This window comes from Rattus norvegicus, chromosome X (genome assembly GCF_021556685.1).
Source record: "Rattus norvegicus strain SHRSP/BbbUtx chromosome X, alternate assembly SHRSP_T2T, whole genome shotgun sequence".
Taxonomy (NCBI): Eukaryota; Metazoa; Chordata; class Mammalia; order Rodentia; family Muridae; genus Rattus; species Rattus norvegicus.
Window position 1 is genome coordinate 22,084,417 of NC_141554.1, and position 17,666 is coordinate 22,102,082.

The 17,666-nt window shown below is 38.3% G+C and overlaps 1 protein-coding gene across 1 annotated transcript in view; it reads right to left on the reverse strand.

The window, feature by feature from the left end:
- The window catches only part of Dgkk (diacylglycerol kinase kappa), a 129,308-nt gene that overhangs the window by 49,679 nt on the left and 61,963 nt on the right, over window positions 1-17,666 (reverse strand). Inside the window, exons 5-6 of the mRNA XM_087601157.1 lie at window positions 542-677; window positions 11-117 (exon numbers count right to left, since the gene is read on the reverse strand). Coding sequence (XP_087457283.1) covers window positions 11-117; window positions 542-677 — 243 coding nt within the window. The remainder of the gene's footprint in view (window positions 1-10; window positions 118-541; window positions 678-17,666) is intronic.

A 17,666-nucleotide genomic window follows, 5' to 3' on the forward strand; every position in this document is an offset into this window, starting at 1 on the left:
TGCTACTTACTATTTCATCAGCGGGTAGAAGAAGGTCATCAGTTATGGATAAAGTGTTCCATTTGCAGTCTTTGTTTGCTCTCAAAGCACAGACTTTGTGAGATTTCACCTTGCATACTGTGAAATGAGGAAGAAAAAAATAGGTGTAAATCTGGTGACAATGTAAATTCTAATACTCTTCCCTAAGCTTCTCTGGAGGTTAGAATTCAAGTGCTTTCTAAATAATTTCAAGCTATTTCCAGAGGCCTAGTTCTAATGTGAACCAGTTCCTTGCTAGCTAAGCTTCCTACTCTCTATTAGTAGGAAAGATTTTATTTCTGATTTTTCAGTCCTTATGACCATATAGTCCCGTCTTCCTATATCCAACCCTCCATTTTTATCCATGAGAACACTACTTCATGCTAATTTCTCTTTTGGCTTTTCCTCCATTGGGTTTAACTTCACATAAGAACCAAAGGCTCAGATTGGATCAGCGATACTAAATTCTTCATGCCTAGCTCTATCCACTGAGCTCTGCTTTCTAAAACAATCAGAAAGCTACCTTCACAAATGATGGCATCTCGAGATAAGGCAGGAATGTTCTCTCGACAAACATTGCAGAACTGAGTCCGAGGATTAGGACTGGAATACCAGTAGTGCATTCCGATAAGGAAAGGGTTGTTTTCGGCTGCAGGTATCTAAAGTAAAACAAAGACAAGAAAGAATGGACGGTTAATCACAGAGGTGCATTAGGGAAGAGCAGAAAATCTGCTGCTAAGTCTAAAATGGCTCACAATGTAGGTGTCAAAGCGTGTGAAGGAGAGGATAGAGAGTTAGACACAGTCTCCGCTTTTTGTTTTAATTTTGTTTTATGGCTAGCTTCAGAAGGTAAAAAAAGAAAGAAATGGGGATAATCTCAAAGAGGAGCTAAAGACAGAAGCAAGGGTCTTTATATTCCTTGCTCTAAACTACTGTATTAATTTAGTCTGACTGGGCTTGGTTGTCTTTTAAAAGGAAGCAAAGGAGGCAGTGAGTTTGAAATTCAGGGGTATCCAAATGCTCTGCCAAACAAAGGCGGGCCGGTGGCAGGGCTCATAGGCAGAACTAAGGAATGCCTGCTAGGTTTATCTCTTCCTCAGAACACTGCTGCCTAGTGAGCAGAGCACTGCTTTACTTGGACAACACTTGAAAGAACTTTAAATCCTTCTCTCAGGATTGCTTTTTTTTTTTTAATCCACGCTTTGACCGCCTACAGCAGTTTCTTGGTTAATCATTTTAATCCATCCAATGAGCTATTGAACAAATATTTACTGAATTGCTGTGATATGCCTGGTACTTTTTCAAGTCATTTGAGATATAATCATTAACAAGATACAGTCTTGCCCTTATGGTGTCTCCTTTCATACTAATTTGTCATTTTGTTATCATGCTTGTGAGCGCAGCATTTGCATAGCACAGCCTGACTTTCATTATCAGCAATGATGCGAGATGTATAAGATGTATGGGCACCAAAGTCTCCTGACTTTGTTCTGTGTATATTTTCCTAACAATTGCCCATCCTTTCTCTAGTTAGCATGAATATTTCAGTTTCTCCTCTGCCTTTTTGTAAAAAAAAAACTTGGCATAGACACACATAGGTTCTTACTTTTGTCATTTATAATGGGTTGTGTGTGCAAAGGCATGGGAAGACTTTAAAAGAACAATACATTCTCCTAGATGTAACTTGACAACAGACCACTAAAGAGGTTACTCTTGAGGGCTCAAACTTAAGTTTAAACTTAATCCATTTACTGGAATTACCCATCCAAGACATAGCTTGCACAGAGTACTCTCTGATCTTTATTCCCCATGGGCATGCTGGTTATGTGTTAAACTACTGTTGGATAGAATCTTTCTCTGTTATTTTGGTAGAAAAAGCTACTATGATGAAGTGACAGTTGGGCATTTCTTTGTGATTAGAATTTTATTGTATGCTGACACCTTGAAAAGCTCCAGACCTGGGAACATCAGAATGGAAAGCAGAGAGCCTTGACATTGGCACTCTGAGCTCACAATTCCTTTCTATTTACAAGGCTACTGACAACAACTAAACAAACATCTTTCCTCTTTCGATTTTCCTTTTCTTCTTTCCAAATTACTAGGAACCCATAACTATATGTCAGGTAACATACTAAATACTGGAGTTAGAGAGATCAATATGTCATAGATATCAAGGAACTCAGTCATTTGGAGGAAACATTTCTCAAAGAGATAATCATAGTGTGGTGAAAAAAATTTTAAGGAATGTGCAAGGCTCTACATGACCAAATAGAAGAAATAAGGAACTCTGACTGGGTATCTTGATTATATAGTAATTATGAAGGAATACATATTTAATGGACATTGCTTGGATTCAGTTGTTAAAGAAATAGAATTTATATCCCTTGTATTCATTTTATTCTCTAAGGAAAGTTTGATGCATCCAGTCCTGGATGAATATGTGGGGTAGTTTGAATTGTATGTCCTCTTAAGCATGCTTAAGTCCCTAACCTTTGGTGTCCATGAATGTGACTTTACTGGGAAACACTATCTTAGCAGATGTAATCAAATGGGACTTAATTCAAGGACTGTTGTTCTTATAAGAATAAGAAAATATGGAAAGATGTAATGAGAGAAGAGAACGCCTTGTGATAATATGGAGTACATAGACACACAGGTGATAATATCATGTGACAGTGGAGGCTGAGGTTCAATAATACACCTGCAAGCCAGGAAATATCAAGGTTGGTCTGTAATTACCAGGTTGGACAAAGAAGAAGGAGGAGGCGATATAGGAGAATGAGGAGGAGGAGGAGAAGTGGAAGAAGGAGAGGGAGGAGAAGCAGGAGCAGCAGCAAAGAATCATTCTCTTTCTACAGGCTTCAAAGAGACTCTGACTGTACTAGGAACACAAATCCAAATCTCTATTCTCTAGAAATATAAGAAAATAAATCCCCGTTATTTCAGTCAACTCTGTTTTTGTTAGTTACAGCAATCCTGGAAAATGAATATAGATTTGGGGATTGGAATGTAGATGTTTCTGTAACAGATCCTAAAAATACAGGACTGGTTTTTACAGTTGTTAAGTGTATAAGTACTATGGTTTTTGAGACATACGATACCTAAAGGACTATATTGCCTTCAGTAGAATATTAGAAATATGAGCTGCTTCTGGTATTGTCTCTGATGGAAACAAAAAACATTCTAGAAAATGGGCAGAGAGGTGATATTTTTCTGTCCACTTCTGAGTGGATCAGAACTGTTTCATTGTGCTGTTGAATGGCACTTAGAGTGTTCGAATGATAAACTTGAACCCTTAACTGACAAAACTTCCCAGTAAAGTATGAGGGCACAGTCTAGTTTCATTCTGCTGCTTATAGAAAAATCAACAGGAAAGTGATAAATTGCCATGGCAACTATTTGATGGGGGGAGGGGCTTGTTTGTTTGTTTGTTTTTGCTGGTTGGTTGGTTTGGGTTTTAATTTTCAAGACAGGGTTTCTCTGTGTAGCCCTGGCTGTTGTGGAACTCTCTATAGACCATGAACTCAGAGATATGCCTGCCTCTGCCTCCTAAGTGCAAGGATTAAAGAAGTGTACCAGCCCCACCCAAATGTGAGAACACTTTTTAATTTATTTAGCTTTCCAGAGCAAAATGCACAGACTGGCTAGCTTAAACAATAGAAAGCTATCTTCTCGCTGTTTAGAGATGGGGAAGTTCAAGAGCAAACAGTCAACCAATGTTGTTCCCAAGAGCCTCCTTCATGGCTTGACTATGGCCGCCTTCTTACCATCTACTCACATGGCTTGTACTTAATGCGTGCATATGAAGAAGGAACGAGATCTTTCTTGTTTTTTTCTCATGTGGCTGTCAGCCTAACTGGATTTGGTCCCTGCCATCATGGCTCCATTTGACCTTAATCACCTCAGTCAAGTCTTATATCTAAGCATAGTCATATTTGGGGATGAGCTGTCAACATATGAGTTTGGGGTAGGGTTACAGTTCAGCTCACAAATGTTCTATTAAATAAAAAGTTGCCAGAGCGTAAAAGATTTGGCAACTTCTTAACCTCTCCATTCTCAACCTATCTGTATTTTAAGCACTAAATGCTACACTCTGGATAGCACGCCTGTGGTATAGATAGACAAACTTTTTCTACATAGATTCAGTAGAAGACATGATTTTCGAATCAGCTTTCTCAGTACAATACTGTTAGTGGGGCCTGAAAAGTTCAGTATGAGACTCGGTGAAAGGAGGTTGCTAGACTTCTGAGACAAGACAGCATGAAAGTGACAAATAAAGCTATTACATGTGAACATGTATTGTTCCTTCAGGAAAATAGAATAATGGATTCTAATCCATTACAGTTTGGAGGCTAGACATGCTGGTGAGGGGCTCAAAACTGTCATTCTTGCAACATGAGAATGTGGGCCTTTAGGAGGAAGTCACTGCCTTTTTCCTCCCAGAAGGTAGGCCCACTTCTTTAGTTAGAGAAGATGCCACTTAGGTAGGCTGAGAGAATGGAGCTGGGAGACAGTACTGAGCTATAGATAATTTGGTGCTAGCCTTTATAGCCTTTATAGTTCCTAAGGGAACTTGTCTTTCTGGGTTTCAGCTTCCTTTATACAAGTAGCCTTTTGAGTTGTTCAGAATAAGACTATCAATTCCTCCCCTATTTCCAATATGGGATTTTAGAGGCAGAAAAGTTGGTTTTGAGGTTTCACATGTCCACAGAAAGAGGAAAATATTGCCCCTCAAAAGGAACAAACACAGAGGACTCAAAGGAACATACAAGGAGTTTTGCTGATACTTTCCTGGCGAGTAGCTTGGAAAGATACAAAACAGACACACAGGAAAGCACCCTGAGGCACAGACTGGAATAATAGAGTGCAAGAACACCAAGGATTTCCAGTAACCACCAAAGCCTAGGCACAGGATTCTTCGCTAAGGCATTCAGAGAGACATGGTTCTATTCTCAACTGGATTTCAGACTTTTGACCTCCAAGAACTGTAAGAAAATAGATTTGTGGTTTGGGTTTTGGGTTTTTTAAGCAGGGTTTCATGTGGCTCCAGCTGTCCCCGGATTTGCTCCTTAGCTAAGTATGACCGTGAATGTCTCTTAAGTGATAAGGCTATAAGGGTTTATAAATTACACCCACTTTGAAAATTGGTGTGTTTTAAGTCACAAATTTTCAGGTGCTTGGTCTTAGCAGCCACGAACGGGCACAGTATGTCACTGCAGGCATTTCCATTTGCTGATACAGATTTTTAAAAATCAAATTTGAAGAAAGATTCAAAACTGTAGTAGGCATACAAACTTCTAAATAGGTCAGTTGGCCTGAAGCTTTCAGAGCCAAATAGATGGATACTTGTGTTTGCTTTTTATCATCTCTGAAATACACACTCCATTGCTCTCCTCAGATTCTTTCCTTGCAATGGATTGGATGTTTGGTTAATGCCCCACTCATACTGAAATCTCTATGCTCAATATGTTGGCATTACCCTTTGAGAAATGATTATGTTCTGAGGGTGGAGCCATAATGAATAATATTAGTTCCTATACAAGAGACTTCCAAATCTTCTCACTCTTGTATTTGTCATATGAAGACCCAGTACAAAGATAGCCATCCTTGGCATAGTATGTGGGTCTTTGTTAGACAATGAATTTGTTAACACCTTTACCCCAATAAGAAGGAGATGAATAAATGCTAAGAAACATACAGCTTACTAAGGTTGAATCATGAATGATGAGAAAATCAGAGCAGAACAATGATAAGTGATGAGATTAAATAAAAAATAAGTCATTCACCAAAGACATTCTCAGATAGCATCACTGTTTAATTCTACCAAACACTTAACGAAGAAAGAATGTGATTGTAGTACAGTGGTAAAGTTATTGCTTTGAGTGAATGAGGTACTGGGCTTGTGCCTCAGAACCACAAATTCTTAAAATCATCTAAAGAATCAAAGAATGAACATTACTCCCAAAACTTATTTCATAAGGCTGATTTTCTTTGATGCTAAAATAATCAAAAGACTATTACAAAAACATAAATTAACTTGTAGGCCAATATTCCTGATGACTGAAGATGCAAAAGAACCTCAACAAAATACAGCAAACCAAATTTGATAGCCATACTCAATTGGAATGTGTCACTGGGGGGGTCAAAGTAGTTGAGCATATATGACTCAATAAACATGATATACCATATTAACAAAATCAAGTATAAATTACCAGAACCATCTCAACAGATGGAGAAAAAAAATCACTTGACAAAATTCAGCATCCCTTCCAGATAGCTGTCAATAGGTTATAAACAAAGGAAATTTATCTACACACAGCAAAGGCCATTTATGATGAATCCATAGATAACACAGTTCTCAACAGCTAAGAGCTAAAAGCTTTCCCTCTAAGATCAAGGACGAAATGGGATGCCAAATGTCACCCCTATTCAGCATAGTACTTGGAGTCCTAGCAGAGAAATTAGGCAAGAGAAAGAACAAAGAACCATTCTAATAGAAAAGAACAATGTAAAAAAAAATCATAACGAAACAAACAAACAAAAAACCCTTGTCTCTATTTGCTGATGAGCTTATCCTACTATATCCATTTCCCACTCTCCAGAGAAAAACATTTAAAATGGTGAGTTATGTAAAGTAGTGAGATATAAAATCAGAATCCAAGAATCATTTGTGTTTCTATATGCTAACAATGATCTACCAAAAATATTAAGAAAATAATCCTACTTGTAAAAACAATTTTTTCCCTCCATCTTTATTAACTTCGGTATTTCTTATTTACATTTCAATTGTTATTCCCTTCCCCAGTTTCCAGGCCAACATCCCCCTAACCCCTCCCCCTCCCCTTCTCTAGGGTGTTCCCCTCCCCATCCTCCCCCCATTACCGCCCTCCCCACAACAATCATGTTCACTGGGGGTGCAGTCTTGGCAGGACCAAGGGCTTCCCCTTCCACTGGTGCTCTTACTAGGCTATTCATTGCTACCTATGAGGTCAGAGTCCAGGGTCAGTCCATGTATAGTCTTTAGGTAGTGGCTTAGTCCCTGGAAGCTCTGGTTCCTTGGCATTGTTGTTCATAAGGGGTCTCGAGCCCCTTCAGGTCTTTCAGTCCTTTCTCTGATTCCTTCAACGGGGGTCCTGTTCTCAGTTCAGTGATTTGCTGCTGGCATTAACCTATGTATTTGCAGTATTCCAGCTGTGTCTCTCAAGAGATCTACATCCAGTTCCTGTCAGCATGCACTTCTTTGCTTCATCCATCTTATCTAGTTTGGTGGCTGTGTATGTATGGGCCACATGTGGAGCAGGCTCTAAATGGGCGTTCCTTCAGCCTCTGTTCTAAACTTTGCCTCCCTATCCCCTCCTAAGGGTATTCTTGTTCCCCTTTTAAGGAAGGAGTGAAGCATTCGTATTTTGGTCATCCTTCTTGAGTTTCATGTCTTCTGTGTATCTAGGATAATTTGAGCATTTGGGCTAATATCCACTTATCAATGAGTGCATACCATGTGTGTTTTTCTGTGATTGGGTTACCTCACTCAGGATGATATTTTCCAGTTACATCCATTTGCCTACGAATTTCATAAAGTCATTGTTTTTGATAGCTGAGTAGTATTCCATTGTGGAGATGTACCACATTTTCTGTATCCATTCCTCTGTTGAAGGGCATCTGGGTTCTTTCCAGCTTCTGGCTATTATAAATAAGGCTGCTATGAACATAGTGGAGCATGTGTCTTTGTTATATGTTGGGGCATCTTTTGGGTATATGCCCAAGAGAGGTATAGCTGGGTCCTCAGGTAGTTCAGTGTCTAATTTTCTGAGGAACCTCCAGATTGATTTCCAGAATGGTAGTAGCAGTCTGCAATCCCACCAACAATGGAGGAGTGTTCCTCTTTCTCCACATCCTCGCTAGCATCTGATGTCACCTGAGTTTTTGATCTTAGCCGTTCTCACTGGTGTGAGGTGAAATTTCAGGGTTGTTTTGATTTGCATTTCCCTTATGACTAAAGATGTTGAACATTTCTTTAGGTGTTTTTCAGCCATTTGGCATTCCTCAGCTCTGATTTCTTTGCTTAGCTCTGAACCCCATTTTTAATAGGGTTATTTGTCTCCCTGCAGTCTAACTTCGTGAGTTCTTTGTGTATTTTGGATATAAGCCCTCTGTCAGTTGTAGGATTGGTAAAGATCTTTTCCCAATCTGTTGGTTGCTGTTTTGTCCTAACCACAGTGTCCTTTGCCTTACAGAAGCTTTGAGTTTTATGAGATCCCATTTGTCGATTCTTGATCTTAGAGCATAAGCCATTGGTGTTTTGTTCAGAAAATTTTCTCCAGTGCCCATGTGTTCGAGATTCTTCCCCACTTTTTCTTCTATTAGTTTGAGTGCATCTGGTTTGATGTGGAAGTCCTTGATCCACTTGGACTTAAGCTTTGTACAGGGTGATAAGCATGGATCGATCTGCATTCTTCTACATGCTGACTCCAGTTGAACCAGCACCATTTGCTGAAAAGGCGATCTTTTTCCATTGGATGGTTTTGGCTCCTTTGTCAATAATCAAGTGACCATATGTGTGTGGGTTCATTTCTGGGTCTTCAATTCTATTCCACTTGTCTATCTGTCTGTCTCTGTACCAATACCATACAGTTTTATCACTATTGCTCTGTAATACTGCTTGAGTTCAGGGATAGTGATTCCCCCGGAAGTCTTTTTATTGTAGAGGATAGTTTTAGCTATCCTGGGTTTTTTGTTATTCCAGATGAGTTTGCAAATTGTTCTGTCTAACTTTATGAAGAATTGGGTTGGAATTTTGATGGGAATTGCATTGAATCTGTAGATCACTTTTGGTAAAGTGGCCATTTTTACTATATTAATCCTGCCAATCCATGAGCATGGGACATCTTTCCATCTTCTGAGATCTTCTTCAATTTCTTTCTTCAGAGGCTTGAAGTTCTTATACAGATCTTTCACTTGCTTGGTTAAAGTCACACCGAGGTACTTTATATTATTTGGGACTATTATGAAGGGTGTCATTCCCCTAATTTCTTTCTCTGCTTGTTTCTCTTTTGTGTAGAGGAAGGCTACTGATTTATTTGAGTTAATTTTATACCCAGCCACTTTGCTGAAGGTGTTTATCAGCTTTAGTAGTTCTCTGGTGGAACTTTTGGGATCACTTATATATACAATCATATCATCTGCAAATAGTGATATTTTGACTTCTTCCTTTCCAATCTGTATCCCTTTGATCTCATTTTGTTGTCTGATTACTCTGGCTAGGACTTCGAGAACTATATTGAATAAGTAGGGAGAGAGTGGGCAGCCTTGTCTAGTCCCTGATTTTAGTGGGATTGCTTCAAGTTTCTCTCCATTTAGTTTAATATTACTTACTGGTTTGCTGTATATGGCTTTTACTATGTTTAGGTATGGGCCTTGAATTCCTGTTCTTTCCAGGACTTTTATCATGAAGGGGTGTTGAATTTTGTCAAATGGTAAAAGCAATTTTAAAGTTCAGTACTTATGTATAAATAAACCCAAGGATTTAAAAGATCTACATGGTTAAAAAGTATTAAACTAGTAAAGAAAAATAAGAAAACACAAATAAGTCAAAAGATATGTGGTTTTGGATTATAAGAATTAGTACTATGTCCACAATATGCAGAGTAGTCTACAGATTCAACACAATCCCCATGAACATTCCAATGTCATTCTCATCGACATGGAATAGACTACTTTGAACTTGTATGGAACCCAAAATAATCTTGAACCAAAGAACAAAGCCAGAGGTATCATACTCCTTGATTTGAAAATATAAGGTGATTATAATCAAAACATCATGGTACTGGCATTAAAATAATGTATAAAGCAATGAAACAGAAAACCCCAAAATAGGCCCATAAACTTATCATAAATTTTCACAAAGAATTTTAAAAAACAAAAGATGGAGAGAAGACATCTTCAACATATGCTGCATGGAACAGTGGATATCAATATGCAGAATGAAATCTGACATTCCTATCATACACAGAAAATCAAGTCAGAACAAGTTAAAGATGCAAATAGAAGACTCAAACCTGTAAGATTACTAAAATCTAAGAAGACATGATCTTGTCTTTGACATTGGTTTAAACAACATTTTTTCCTTTCATGACCTTGAAAGCACAGGTAACCAAAGCAAAAATAGACTAATGGGATGATATTAAACTAAAGCTTCAGCATTGCAAAATAAAAAAGGCAGAGTAACAACCTACAAAATGGAAGAAAATATTTGCAAATCTCAGGAGATAATATCCAAAATATGTAAGAAATTCAATTGAAAACAAAACCAACTGTTTCATTAGAGAGGAGTATAAAATGATAAAAGTGACTTGGAGGGGGGGAAATGGGTTAATGAAGGGGTGTTATTGCAATGGAGAAGGAGTTCAGTACAGAAGGAAAGAAGGAAAAATCAATAACACTAAGGAGGTCTGAAAAGTCATATGGAATCATATTCAAATTGATTTATTTAAATTATTAAAATGCATACATACATATATATGTATATATTTCCCCACCAGAGTTATAGCTTAACAAAATTCCAAGTACCAGGCATGAGAAACTCTCTTTTGAGTTGCTGCTCAAAGGAGATCAAGAAACTTCTAAAACAATATAGGCTATTGCTATTGCTCTTGATTGCTTCTTAGAGATTGATGGGGTCAGTCTCTATTGTCTAAATTACTTTGGACACAGGATCTGACCTGCAAACCTCCTTAATTCTAGCTTTCATGGTATTGGAAGGTGCTGTATGAGCTTCCCAGGGAGGGGAGCAGCTATGCTGTCCTATCCAGCCGCTACACCTGTGAAACAAGAATGCAAGCCTGGCTTGATAAACTTAAGAGTGCAGTAGTGGCACCCATGTCTTAGTAGTAACAACAACCTTCCAATCGGACTTAAGGTCTGCTCAACAGGAGGAAAAGCATGCTTAGTGCTGGAAAAGGAGCTAAGTCCTCAGTGCTAGTGAAGTCCTAGCTTAGAGGAGAACCTATAACTGCCACTTTACTAAACCAGCATAATTCTTTATTGCATTCTAAAGATCTCTTCTTATATCCACGGGTAAGTGTAGATATCCTCCCACTCCCGTCAAAGAAACTTCTCTACAAAGTGACACTGATGGTTACAGAAAACTACAACTGGTCAAAATGCAGAGGACCACTGAGCACGGGGTGCTGAACTCTAAAGATTTATCTCCAGCACAGCTTCTACACCCAAGGTTCAGGTTACATTCAGGAAAAGGAAGTGGGAGGATTTCAGAGCCAGCAGACTGGGAAATCTATTGTGAGATGGTATTTTCTAGAAATTAAGGGAAGGTCATCCATGATGCCTCAGTGCTATGGCTGCCTGAACGACCTGAATAAGAAAGCAACGGCGCCAATAGGCTGCCAGCATAGCGGGAAATCTCACAGAGTCCTGCCCATAACTGAAGCCCGACGCGGTAAGAAGTGCTGAGAAGAGGAAAAGACGAAAATGAGCTTTCCCAGGGATGACTCCCTAATACCAATTAGCCAGCTTGGAAATCATAGACATACAAGCAACCCTAAATTTTCTGATGTGTATGTGTGTGTATTATTTCAACTAAAGAAAAAAAAAGGGCCACTTTTTCTAGAAGGAGCATGGGAGGATTGGTGGGAAGAAAAGGAAGGGGAGAAATTCGTGTAACTATAGTTTAATTTTTAAAAACAAACAACCAGACTTTTTTTCTCATGAAGGCCAATTGAAAATGCTTAGCATCACTAATCACTAAATGCAAATCAAAACCATGGTGAGATATCATATTTTTCCTGGTACAATACTCTGGTCAAAAGAGATGAGAGGATCTACTCTGCTTGCTGAGTCCTCTGGGGCATGACAAGCTGCCCTGAGCAGCCTGCTGTCCCCATTGGACATCCATTCTCCCACCACCTCTCCACCTACTGTCATCAGAATTGTGGAGCCTGAACCATACAGGTTAGCTTCCTTTGCTCCCCCCCGCCCCCACTGATCCCCAATAACCCTGCTCACTGACCCCTCTGGGGCACCACAAGCTGCCCTGAGTGCCTGCTATCCTAGTTGGACATTCATTCTCCCTTCACCTCTCCACCCACAGTCATCAGACTTTCGGAGCCTGATCCATACAGCCTAAGGATACCCGTCAAAGGCCTGGAACAGCAGGATCATGGAGGTTAAGCTTCCTCCAAATACCTACTACAACAGGAACATCCAGGGACCAAAGCCATCCAGATGGCTAAAGGGCCTCCAAAGAACACAATCAACAAAAGTCAGGGCAATATGACAGCTTCAGAACTCAGTTACCCTGTTACAGCTACAGCAAGCACTGGATATCCTAGCACAACCAAAGAACAAGAAAAGGATCTTAAATCCTATCTTCTAGAGACCTTTAAAGAAGAAAGGAATGAATCTCTTTAAAAAACACAAGAAAATACAATCAAACAGGTCGAGGTCTTTAAAGAGGAAAGAAATAAATGCCTTAAAGATATACAGGAAAATACAATTAAACAGGTGAAGGAAATGAATAGAAATGCACAAGACCTGAAAGTGGAAACAGAAGCAATAAAGAAAAAACAAACTGAAGGCATCCTGGAGATGGAAAACCTACGGAAGAGAACAGGAACAACAGATGCAAGCAGCACCAACAGAATACAGGGGATGAAAGAGAGAATCTTAGTCATAGAAGATACCATAGAAGAAATTGATACATCAGTTCAAGAAAATGTTAAGTCTAAAACCTTCCTGACACAACACATCCAGGAAGTCTGGAATATCATGACAAGACCTAACCTAAGAATAACAGGAATAGAAGAAGGTGAAGAGTCTCAGATCCAAGATGCAGAAAACATTTTCAACAAAATCATAGAAGAAAACTTTGCCAACCCTAAGGAAGCTTAAATCATACCAATTAGACTGGACCAGAACCCACCACATAATAAGACACGAAATGTACAGAACAAAAAAAGAAAAAGAATCAAGGGGAAAGGCTAGGTAACATACAAAGGGCAGACCTGTCAGAATTATACCCGACTTCTCAAAAGTGACTCTAAAAGGTAGAAGGGCCTGGATAATTTCCGACCTCTAAAAAAAAAAAAAAAAATGCCAACCTAAACTACTATACTCAAAAAACTCTCAATCACCATACATGGAGAAAACAAGAAATTTCAAGATAAATCCAAATTCAAACAATATCTCTCCACAAATTCAACCCAACAGAAAATACTAGAGGGAAAGCTCCAACCCAAGGAAAGTAACTGCATCCAAGAAAACATAGGAAATAAGTAATTCCATACCAGCAAAAACAAGGGACACACACACACACACACACACACACACACACACACACACACACACACACACAAACCACCGACATTGAAATAACAGGAAAGATCAATCACTGGTCATTAATCTCTCTCAACATCCATGGACTCAATTCCCTAATAAAAAGACACAGGCTAATAGGCTAGATAGAAAAAAAAGCAAACACACAAAAGAGAAATAGATGGAGAGATGTCTCAGCTGTTAAGAGCACTGACTGCTCTTCCAGAGGTTCCAGCAACCACATGGTAGCTCACAACCATCTGTAATGGGATCCAATGCCCTCTTCTGGTGTGTCTGAAGGCAGCAACAGTGTATGTATATAATCTTTTTTTTTTTAGAGGAGTAGAAGGCCAGAGTGGGCAGAGAGAGGGATTTAAAGTAATAAAATAAAAAAAAAAACCTAAGAAAATGCTGAGAGGTACAAACTTTTGGAAAGGATATAGAACAAAGGGAGTTTTGAAAATTTGTTTATTAAAATGCAAATTAACCACTATGATAAAAGCAGAACTACCATATAAGAGTTATTGAGACTGGTAACATGGGGATCTAATATCAGTTTCTTTGGGGACAGGAAGACACAACTTCAAGGACTACAGAATGAGTTCAAGGCTAAACTAGGCAATTTAGTATGCTGCTGCTTTTTTAAAAAAAAAACTTAAACTACTTAATTATTTTACTTTTTTGGATCATAAAAATGTATCAACTGCCTCTTCCCTTTCTTCCTTCCAAGCACTCCTTGATCCTTTTCAAATACATAGCTTTGATTTTCAATAATTATTGTTACAGAGAGAGGGGGGTAGGGAGGAGGGAGAGAGAAAGAGAGGGAGAGACAGAGACAGAGACAGAGACAGAGACAGAGAGACAGAAAGACAGAGACAGAAACGAGAGAGAGAGAGAGAGAGAGAGAGAGAGAGAGAGAGAGAGAGAGAGAGAGAGAGAGAAATAGTCTTCCTTTGGGAAGAACACAGCAAAAAGTCTTTTCAAAATGGACGAAGGATAAAGCTCAGTGGTGAGGCACTTGTGTAGTATGTGTCAGATCCTAGAGCCAATCCCTGTTCTATAAAATAAAACAAAGAAAATAAATTATCTATGCATCATTCTTACAATTGTTCTTTCTTCTGTACATCGAAGTTTAAGAAACAAATATTCTTGGTTTGAAGTCTATTTTATTAAATATTAAAATGGCTATACCAGCTTGCTTCTTAGGTCTGTTTGCTTGGAATATCTTTTTCCAACCCCAACCCCAAGCCGAGGTAATGCCTATTCTTGAAATTGAGGGATGTTTCTTGGATACGGCAGAAGGATGGATCCTGTTTCACATCTGTTCTGTTAGTCTGGAATCTTTTTAAATTGATAAAATGAGATAATTGATATTGAGCGATATCAATGACAAATGATTGTACATCCTGTTTGTTGCTGTTGGTGGTGGTGCTCTTTAATTGTCTAGTCTGATATTATTTATTCCCTGTGTTTTATGGAAATAGTTAATGTTTTTAGGTTGAGCTTTGTGATCTAGCACCCTTTACAGGTCTAGATTTGTAGATAGATGGTTTAAATTTGGTTTTGTCATAGGATGCCTTTCTCTCTCCATCTAGGGTGACTGAAGGTTTTGCTGTAAATAGCAGTCTGGGCTCAGATCTTTGATCTCTTAGAGTCTACAATACATCTGTCCTGGCCCTTCTGGCTTTTAGAGTTTCCACTGAGAAGGTTAAGTGTGATTCTAATAGGTCTCCCTTTATTTATTACTTGTTCTTTTTCCCTTGAAGCTTTAAATATTCTTCCCCTGTTCTGTACATTTAATGTTTTTGATTACTATGTGCTTCTTCTACTTTTATAGGTTTGTCCTTCTTCAGATTAAGAATATTTTCTTCTATCCTTTATTGAAAATATTTTCTGTGTTCTTGACCTGTGTTTCTTCTCCTTCTTCCTAATATTCCTAAATTTGGTCTGCTCATAGCGTCCCAAATTTCCTGGATGTTTTATATCAAGAGTATTTTAGGTTTAACATATTCTTTGGACAATATATTCATTTTTTCTATCATATCTTCAATGCCTGAGATTCTCTCTTCCATCTCTTGTATTCTGTTGGTGAAGTTTACCTCTGTAGTTCCTGTTACACTTCCTAAATCTTCCATTTCCAGAATTCTGCCAGTTTGCATTTTCTTTATTAATCCTATTTCCATTTAACAATTTTATTCATTTCTGTCCACTGGGTTTTTTGGGTTTTTTGGTGTGTGAGTGTGTGTGTGTGTGTGTGTGTGTGTGTGTGTGTGTGCACAAGCATACACATGCTCTTGGATTTCTTTAAGGGATTCATTCATTTCTTCCTTATGGTCCTCTATTATATTTGTATGGACTTTTAAAAAGTATTTTATTATGTTTCAACTATGCTGTAATATTCAGTGCATGCTGTAGTGGGGTTTCTGAGCTCTAGTGGAGACATATTTCTCTGACTGTTACTGATTCTATTTTTATGCTGGTGTCTCAGCATCTTAGCTTGTTATGATTATAGTTCTAGATGCTGATATCTGGTTTAGTCTTTGTTGGGTGGGTTTTTTCCCCCTTGGTTTCTGTTTCCTCTCTGTTTTTCAGAATGTGATGGCTGTGTGTTGTTTGGTAGGAAATTTTCTGTGGACATGATAGGTGTGGCCACTGGGAATTCTAGGCAAATAGACCTAGGAAGCGAGCTGTTGAAGCCATTTTACTATCAGACAAAATAGACTTCAAACAAAAACTAATCAGAAGAGTTAGGAAGGACACTGCATTGTCATCAAAGGAAAAAAATCAATCAAGAGGACATTGTGATTCTTAACATCTATGCCCAAAACACAAGGACACCAAGTATGTAAACCCAGCACTGCTATCACATCAGTCACATATTTACCCTCACACACTATCACATCAGTCACATATTGACCCTCACACACTGATAGTGGGAAACTTCAATACACCACTCTTATCAATAGATAGATCATCCAAACCAAAACAAATGAAAGAACTGGAGCCATCTAACATTATAAACAAATGGATCTAGCAAAAGTCTAAAAAACATTTCACTCAGGCTGGAGAGATGATGACTCAGCAGTCAAGAGCACTGACTGCTCTTCCAGAGGTCCTGAGTTCAATTCCCAGCAATCACAGGTGGCTCACAACCATCTGTAATGGGATCTGATGGCCTCTTCCGGTGTGTCTGAAGACAACAGTGTGCTTAAATTCATAAAATAAATAAATCTTTAAAACAATTCATCCAAACACAAAAAATACATGTTTTTTTCTGTACTTCATGAAACTTTCTCCAAACTTGAAAGATACTCAGACACAAAGGAAGCCTCATCAAATACAAGAAAATTGAAACTATTCCATCCATCCCATCAGACGACCACAGATTAAAGCTGGACATCACCAACCAAAAGCTCCAAGCGCATGGAAACTGAACAACTCCCTACTGATTGAAAAACTGGTCAAGACAGAACTAAAGGAAGAAATAAAGACTTTCTAGAATTAAATGAAAATGAATATGCCACATACTCAATCTTATGCAATACAATGGAAGCGGTTCTAAGAGGCAAATTCATAGCACTAAGTGCCTATATTTAAAAAACGGAGAGATCTCATACTGGCAACTTAGTAGCTTGCTTGAAAGCTCTAAAACAAAAAGAAGAAATCACCCACAATAGAAATAGATGGCAAGAAATAATCAAACTCAGGGCTGAAATCAATAAAATATAAACAAAGACAATGGTGAAGCAAAGACTTGGTTATTTGAGAAAATCAACAAGCTAGGCAAACTCTTGTTCAAAATAACCAAAAGTAAGAGGCCGAGAAGGAGTACGCAACTTAACAAAATCAAAGGGAAAGGAGGACATAAATGCAGATGTCAAGGAAACCCAGAGAATATTAAGGGCATATTTTAAAAACCTATATGTCACCAAATTTGAAAAATCTAAAAGCAATGAATAATTTTCTTGCTATGTACCTCTTAGAAAAGTTAAATCAATACCAAATAAGCAATTTCGACAGACCTATAACCCCTAGTGAAAGAAGCAGTTATTAAAAGTCTCCCAATGACAACAACAACAGAAGCCAATTCATTTTATGAGGCCACTGTTATTCTAATCCCACACCACTCAACAAAGAGAATTGCAGACTAATATCCCTTAGGAACAGAGATACAAACACCCAATAAAATACCAGTAAACCTAATCTACAAATCAAAAAGCAATAAGTGTAATTTATCATATAAAAAAATCTGAAATACAGGAAAAAAAACCTAAAACAACACGATCATCACATTCGATGCAGAAAATACCTTTGGGAAAATC